This window comes from Leiobunum rupestre, chromosome 11, assembly GCF_980474605.1.
Source record: "Leiobunum rupestre chromosome 11, qqLeiRupe1.1.hap1, whole genome shotgun sequence".
NCBI lineage: Eukaryota > Metazoa > Arthropoda > Arachnida > Opiliones > Sclerosomatidae > Leiobunum > Leiobunum rupestre.
The window spans coordinates 53,125,310-53,133,456 of NC_143394.1; the positions used below are offsets into that span (position 1 = coordinate 53,125,310).

The 8,147-nt window shown below is 47.9% G+C and overlaps 1 protein-coding gene and 1 pseudogene across 1 annotated transcript; one reads left to right on the forward strand and one right to left on the reverse strand.

The window, feature by feature from the left end:
- Positions 1-4,224: 4,224 nt before the first annotated feature.
- On the reverse strand, positions 4,225-5,519 carry LOC149923294 (uncharacterized). Its single transcript, XM_090164053.1, has 5 exons — positions 5,058-5,519; positions 4,869-4,973; positions 4,626-4,784; positions 4,401-4,491; positions 4,225-4,337 (listed from the first exon to the last, which is right to left on the reverse strand). The coding sequence occupies exons 1-4, from the start codon at positions 5,201-5,203 to the stop codon at positions 4,470-4,472; spliced, it is 432 nt and encodes a 143-aa protein (XP_090020179.1). The 5' UTR covers positions 5,204-5,519; the 3' UTR covers positions 4,225-4,337; positions 4,401-4,469.
- Positions 5,451-7,604, forward strand: LOC149923295 (large subunit ribosomal RNA; annotated as a pseudogene).
- Positions 7,605-8,147: the final 543 nt, after the last annotated feature.

An 8,147-nucleotide genomic window follows, 5' to 3' on the forward strand; every position in this document is an offset into this window, starting at 1 on the left:
CGCTTCAGTGGCAGCTACTAGTTCAGCCTCTGTGGTTGATAGGGCAACGGATTGTTGCTTTCTACTCGCCCATGTAACTGGAGTTGAACCAATTAAGCATACGATTCCAGATGTTGAACGTCTCGTTTTTTCACAGCCGGCGTAGTCAGAGTCGCTGTAAGGATTTGTTGTCATAGAATCGCCTGCCTTGAATAGGAGACCAAGTGTAGAGGTCCCTCTAAGATATCGAAAGATCCTTTTCACCCAGTTCCAGTCGGCGACTGTGGGGTTGGCCATAGCTTGTGACGCTCGATTGACAGCGTACTCTATATCAGGTCGTGTTCCTGTGGCTGCGTATCTGAGACTTCCGATGGCTGAGGCATATATGCTCGTTGACACGAAACTCTCCTGACTTTGGTTGGTCGTGTCTGGACTGCCGATAGGAGTGCTCACTGGTTTACAGTCTTGCATGTTGAACCTTTCAAGAACCTTCTCGATGTAGGCGCTTTGGTGTAAGAATATGGAGCCGTCGCTTAACTGATCGATTTTAAGTCCAAGATACGTTGACGCTTTTCCGGTTATGATTTCGAATTCATCGCTGAAGTCGTGAAGTCATCAACTGCTTTGGTGGTACTGCCGGCAACCAATCCATCATCGACGTAGAGGATCAAGACCAAGAAAACGTCATTGGTTGAGTAAATATATAGACAGTGATCTCCATCAGCACTCTTGAAGCCATGGTTCTGAAGCGATTTGTCAATTCGTTCATTCCAACATCGTGGAGACTGTTTAAGACCGTAGAGACTTTTCTTTAACTTCCAGACTTGTCCACTACTATTGTCGAAACCTTCAGGTTGACGCAGATAAATTTCTTCGGATAGCTTCCCATGAAGGAATGCGGTCTTTACGTCGAATTGCCTGAGGTTGAGATTTTTCTGGGCAACTAGGTTGAGAAAGATTCGTAGTGTCTCGAATCGGGCAACTGGAGCGAAAGTCTCATTGAAGTCGATACCCTCTCGTTGCGTAAAACCTTTTGCGACAAGCCGGGCTTTGTGCTTGACGATCGTCCCATCTTCATCATTCTTTGTACGAAAGACCCAACGATTTCCGATTATCTTGCGACCAGGTGGAGGATCAACCATTTCGTAGACGTCGTGTCTTTTCATTGCCGAAAGTTCATCTACCATCGCTTTCGCCCACTCGGCGGATTCGTTGCTTGAACGTGCTTCTCGTGCCGTTTGTGGTAACATGTCGCAGATGAGGAATGCTTTATTTGCTAGCTGGCAGCTCTGACATGGTTGGACTTTCCTTAGTGTTGAACGATCTCTAAGGACTGGACCGCTCTTCTCAGGTTGATTGTCCCGGACATTGTCAGAAAGAGACACTGTTGCCTCATTATGTCCGGTAGCCACGTCTTCCGACGCTTCGACGGATTTGGTTGTCTCGTCGTTTGAGTAGTCGGCAGCTCTGGTTGGCATGCCCGATGGTGCATTAGTGGCTCTGGCTGGTCCGTCTTTTGATGAGTAGGTGGCTCTGGTAGGCCAGTTTTCGCAAACGAAATCGTCGGTCAATTGCTCGCCCTGGCTGGAGAACTCCCCAGAGACAGGAATCCAGGAATCAGGAACGCACGTCTCGGGATTGAATTTGACATCTCGAGATCTTAGTACGTCGTCCAGCTCTGGAACATAAACTCGATAACCGTCTGCATTGTCTTCATAGCCAACCAGGAAACCTTTATACGCCTTCCGAGACAGCTTTCTTCGCTTCTCTTTGGGTATGTGGACAAAGCACTCAGTGCCAAAGACACGCAGATGCTGGATCGATGGGTTTGTCTTCCCCGTCCATAACTCAAACGGCGTCTTCCCAGCAATGCATGTAGGTGCTGTTCGGTTCAGGATATAGACGGCCGTGTTCACCGCTTCAGCCCAGAGTTTCGGTGGTAAGTCCGATCTAGAATGCAACATGGCCCTTACAGACTCCATAATCGTACGATTTTCTCGTTCAGCGACCCCGTTCTGTTCAGGCGTGTATGGCATGGACTTGCGGTGATGTAGCCCTTCTTGAGACGTCCATTGACGGAACTCTTCATTGACATATTCAGTCCCATTATCCGTGACCAGCTCTTGTAATTTGTGATTGCGGGTTCGGCAAAAGGCAAGGAATTCTTTGAAACAGTTGACAACTTCGGATTTCTTCGTTAAGAAATATACGGCTCGAACACTGGAATACTCGTCTTTGAATAGGAGGTAGTATTTCTTCCCTTTCATGGACGGTGTTGGTGATGGTCCCCAGAGATCTGAATGGATCCTTTCACCTGGTTTCGTAGCCTTCTCCAAACGAGTGCCGAAACTGTGCCTCGTCATCTTGCCGTAGACGCACCCTTCACAGAGCTTGTCAGACGTCTGGTTTAGAACTTCGTATCCGAGTCTCCGTAACGCCGCTGCTACATGCCGTTTATCCTGATGACCCATGCGTTCATGCCAGACTTGGAGATCTGCTTTCCGGTCATTTCTCGGATCTGCTGCGATGTGAGCGGAGCATGATGGCTGCATGACTTTAATATCCAGACGATACAGACTCTCGACCTTGCCAGGTACACAAAGGTTCCTTTTGCCTGCGACAACTTCATAGAGACCGCAAGAATTTGCTGTGACCTTGAACTCCAGATTCTTGTTTCTCTTCATTGCGCTTTTTAGCGAGAAAACATTGCAGGAAAAGTCATGGATGTGCCAGACATTGTGGACTACCTCTTGATAGAGTTTCTTTCCGATCCGGAACTGAATCCTTATGTCTCCTTCACCATCCGCTGTCATCTGCGTCTTGTTTCCAATCTGAAGAGTCGCTGGAGTAGCGAACTTGCGGAAGTTTAGGAACTTTGTGGCGTCGTTCGTAATATGCTGTGTAGCACCAGAGTCAAAGTATCATGCTGCATCAGACGATGAGCAAGCAACGAGACCGTTTGCTGCGATCAGACCCCCAATGCTGGTGCGATTACTTTCGTCAACGCTCGTCCTTCTAGGAGTTTTCCTTTGTCCTCGGCAATCTTCTGCTATGTGACCAAACTTTCGGCAATTGGTGCATTTTGGCTTACGTCCCATGCCTTTCGTCTCGTTTGATGAGTGACTGCGATGACCTCCGGCATTGCGTTTCGCCATCAGACCAGATGAATCTCTGAACGAGTCACCTTCTCGAGTTGCACGGCCAATCAATAAACGTTCCAACTCTGCGACCGTCTGTTTTTCGGTTAGCAGCGTGTCCCAGAGCATACCGAATTCTCGATACTCATCCTGAGGTAGAGACTCGAAGATGCAGGCAATCAGGATGCAGTCGTCGAATGTAACGTTCTTCTCTGTCTGTGCCGTTGACAAGATATCTGTCCAGAGAGAACACATCTGGGCAATGTGGGTGGCCATGTCGACGTCTGGTGACTTCGTAGATCGCATGAGCTGCGCCAGAAGCTTTCGGAGACGATTTGAAGACTTTTGCTCGAAGATTTCGAGCAGCTTGTCCCACATGTCCTTATGTGTCTCGCAATTTGTAATCATGTTTTGGACCTTCTTGGATAAGGTTGACCAGAGGATACCACGGACCGTGCTGAACGCCACTCGGTACTTCTTCTTGTTTGAAGTGTATTCGGACTTCTCTGCTGCTGTTGCTCCAGGTACCGGTTCCGTAGGTTCAATCCATTCGCCAGTAAGAATCTCGTATACGTCTCGAACGGTGAGGATGTCGACTATTTGTCTTTTCCAACTCCTCCAATTCTCCGGACCTGATAGCTTCTCGACGTCTTGGCGAAGTAGGCTATCCATGGTGGCTTTCGGGAACTGTTGACAGGATACGGATTACGGTGATGGTAACTGAAACCGGGATACAGCAGACTAGATCATCAGCATAGCAGAGTGGCGCAGTGGGAGCGTGCTGGGCCCATAACCTATTGGAGTTTTAAATCCAATGTTAATCAGCAAAGCTACCCTACACTAACTATCTAATGAAACTAGTAAGAAAATCATAACGTAGTGATTTTAAAAAAAACAAACGTTTATTAAGAATGAGTACTTTACAAGATGAATGACATATTAAGAGTGACGGCAATAATAAACGCTGTAAGCGAATATATATACACTTAAGGTTAAAAAATAGTAAGATAAGATTAGTGATTAAAAATATATCTTATTTACAATAAACATTTTTTAACCTATTAAAAAACTAAACGAGAAAAGCCGATAACGCTTTTTATCTTCAACAGTTTTACTATTTCCGGTATGGGTTGTGCCCTACTAGTGGTAGCGCATTATCGTAACCGGCATAATATTTTCGTGAGGGTATTCTTTCCGTGAAGCCCTCACTCGGCTCTCTACCTAAAATAGAAACAAATTGACTGCCAAACAAAAACGGCCAGAAACGTTTGATCAGGACTGTACCTAAATCAAGGTCTGAATTTGAAGATGTTGTTTGGGTTTGTGATGAGGTTTCGCTTGCCTCACCATTACTTAGGTCCTTTTCCGGTAGGAGCTTAACAAGTATAAAGAACTACCATTAAAATTTGCTAACAATAATAATTTGATTATAGAGACCTATTTTTTTAATTTATTATATTAAAAATAGCGTAAGACCTATAATCAATATAAAAATAAAACATTTCTTACATTTTGCGATAGCTTTTTTTAGTACCGACCACTGCTCCGCGACTTTGTTTGTGGTGTGGTGTTGATATTTTCGCTTTGCAGTGGTTAATGAATGCGAAAGCAACCCACTGACTAGTGTTTGTTGCTCTTCGGGTCGGTTGACCATGGCCGTTTGGAGGGCTTTTGATTTTGGGTGCAGGTTACTTTTGGTAATTTTTCTTTTCCTTTATTATTAAATTTTATTTGAGCATTATTGTTATGTACCTGTCATTTTCGTTGGCCGCGTTGTATATCCTTCGTCCCTCTTTGGTGACAAAAAAATGGGGTGCAACATCGCAACCAGCCATAACTTTCCTGATCGCCAGATAACTGATATACAAATTAAATAAAGCATAAATTTTAAATATTTAAAATCTATCATGATTTGCACAAAACCAACGATTTATTTCTTACCGGTCAAAATAGGGTTTCATGTAGTCTTCGATTAAAAGTTTTCCTGTTGTTGTAGTTGAGGTTTTATGTTCCTTTACATAGACCACAAAACATTTTGAACCACTAGAATCTTGGCCCCATGAACCTTTTTCATATTCGGTTACCATTAGATTTTTATGGATTCCGGACCTCTGTCCAGACACCAAAGCTGAGTAGCAAATTAAATATCTTAAAAGTAAAATTTCAGTTAAAAGTCAAATTATTTTCTTCTTATAATCTAAATCACAATGAACAAATTCTTACCGTTTTGCTGTCGTGAAGTTTTCTACTTCAAACGTATTTATTTGTCAGGGCAAAACGGCCCCCTGAGACGGCCAAATACAGCTCAGGTACAAGCGCGGGTAAGTCCAAGACTTCAAAGATTTTTACAAAAAATTTAAAACCAAGAGACAAACAAACACTAAGTACCAAAGCGGTTAAAGAAACCCGCTATCCGAACAAGTTAAACTTGGACCGGATAAAAAAAATAGTACCTAAGCGCAAGTCCCCCTGACTGGAGCTCTCGCCCATAGAGGGTGGAAGGCCCATAGTCGCTTAGTGTCTCCGGCGGATGCTAAATTCCTTGGAGTCGGGTTACTTGAGAATGTAGCCCAAAGTGGGTGGTAAACTCCATCTAAGGCTAAATACGACCACGAAACCGATAGCGAACAAGTACCGTGAGGGAAAGTTGAAAAGAACTTTGAAGAGAGAGTTCAAGAGTGCGTGAAACCCTTTAGAGGTAAACGGGTGGGCCCTTGAAGGTGATCGTCAGAGGGATTCAGTCGGACGTGACCGTAAGTGTCGCACGTCTTAAACGGTGCGGACCTCGGTCGGCCGGGCGTGCGATGGCTGCGGACCGTTTGGCGCATTTCCTTCCGTTCGAACTACGCTGCGACCGGTCTGGTCACTGAAAGATGTCTGTCTTTGATAGCGGGCACCGGAAGGTGGCCGGCGGCGCGCTCTTTCGGGAGTGTGCTGCCGGTGTTTTAGACGGCTCGTTTCACGAGTGAGCGATCGCCAGACCGGGGACGATTCTAGCCCATTGCGGGCTACGCCGAGCACTCTCGCTTTTAGTGGGAGCTATGCGACGGGACAGGTGTTGTCGCTTGGTCGGCCGTTTCACCTTTGTGTGAGCGGCTGCCGGCGATCTCCGCTGGTATTCGTCTGCACTCGCCGTTGCTCGGGTGGTCAGCAGGGAGTAGGTCGGTAACCCACCCGACCCATCTTGAAACACGGAACAAGGAGTCTCACATGTGCGCGAGTCATTGGGCCTTGTTTAGGCCCAAAGGCGTAATGAAAGTGAAGGCCGGTTCGGCTGGCTGCCTTGGAATCCCGCGTTCCTCGTTAACGCGGGCGCACCAAGGGCCCGTCCCGATCGCCTCGTCGACGGGGCGGAGCAAGAGCGTACACGTTGGGACCCGAAAGATGGTGAACTATGCCTGGGCAGAGAGAAGCCAGAGGAAACTGGTGGAGGTTCGCAGCGATTCTGACGTGCAAATCGATCGTCAGACCTGGGTATAGGGGCGAAAGACTAATCGAACCATCTAGTAGCTGGTACCCTCCGAAGTTTCCCTCAGGATAGCTGGCACTCGGAGGTTGCAGTCTCATCCGTTAAAGCGAATGATTAGAGGCCTTGGGGTCGAATAGACCTCAACCTATTCTCAAACTTTAAATGGGTGAGAAGTCCGGTTTGCTCGACTGAATCCCGGACAGTCACTAGGATGCGAGTGCCAAGTGGGCCACTTTTGGTAAGCAGAACTGGCGCTGTGGGATGAACCAAACGCCGGGTTAAGGGGCCCGATGCGAGACGCTCATGAGATCCCATGAAAGGTTTTGGTTGCTATTCACAGCAGGACGGTGGCCATGGAAGTCGGAAACCGCTAAGGAGTGTGTAACAACTCACCTGCCGAAGCAACTAGCCCTGAAAAAGGATGGCGCTTCAGCGTCGACCCCATACCCGGCCGCAGCTGTCGAAATACTTGTATTTTAAACAGCTGTGAGTAGGAGGGGCCCGGATGCGCGCGTCGAAGGTGCCGGGCGTAAGCCCGCCTGGAGCCGACTCTGGCGCAGATCTTGGTGGTAGTAGCAAATACTCAAGTGCGAACCTTGAGGACTGAGGTGGAGAAGGGTTCCATGTGAACAGCAGTTGAACATGGGTCAGTCGGTCCTAAGGGATAGGAGAAATCCGTTCCGAGGCGAGACCTCTCAATGCAAGTCTCGCTGGTGACCGAAAGGGAATCGGGTTAATATTTCCGAACCCGGACACGGAGATTGTCCCCTTCGGTAACGCTAAAGAGCTCGGAGACATCGATGGGAGTCCCGGGAAGAGTTGTCTTTTCTTTGTAAGGATTCGAAACCCTGGAATCGGCTCGCCCGGAGATATGAATGGTGTTTCCGTAAAGCTCCGCGCATCTTGCGGAGTCCGGTGCACTCTCATCGGCCCTTAAAAATCCGAGTAAGAAGTTGTGATTTTCGTGCCGGACCGTACCCATATCCGCAGCAGGTCTCCAAGGTGAACAGCCTCTAGTCGAAAGAAAAATGTAGTAGGTAAGGGAAGTCGGCAAAACCAATCCGTAACTTCGGGACAAGGATTGGCTCTGAGGGCTGGGCCGGTCGGGCTGAGGTCCGAAGCGGGTTTGGCACTGCACCGGGACTGGGCGAGACTGGCCGGCAACGATTCGGTTGAGCTCGGACTAGCGTCGAGGCCTTGCCGTGGAATGCTTAAGCTGCTAGGCGTGCTGGATCTTGTATCTGGTGCGACCGTTTCGGCCGGCGACTAACAGCCAACTCAGAACTGGCACGGACCAGGGGAATCCAACTGTCTAATTGCAGTGAATGAGAAAGTCTCTCTAGCCCTCAGCTGTGCGAGGATGAGTTCTCGGGCAGGCCCATGGTGTCGCCTTTTGTTGGGCCGTGATGAGGGCGTTTGTTTGCCATATGTGAGCCGGTTTTTATAGCTGTCTCACTGGCCGAACGTTTGTTTCGCAAAGCGCATTTTTGTCCGGACCTGGTTGTGGGCCGCCGTAGTGCCTAGCGGAACGGCGGGGTACAAATACATAACTTCATGTCTAA

What these genes read in the sequence shown, in the direction of transcription:
- LOC149923294 (XM_090164053.1), bottom strand. Translation starts at nt 5,203, where the DNA reads ATGGTAACCGAATATGAAAAAGGTTCATGGGGCCAAGATTCTAGTGGT. An exon ending in ATGAAACCCTATTTTGACCG is followed by an intron (nt 4,974 to 5,057) that starts GTAAGAAATAAA and finishes TTTGTATATCAG; the next exon opens with TTATCTGGCGATCAGGAAAG. An exon ending in GCGGCCAACGAAAATGACAG is followed by an intron (nt 4,785 to 4,868) that starts GTACATAACAAT and finishes CAAAATCAAAAG; the next exon opens with CCCTCCAAACGGCCATGGTC.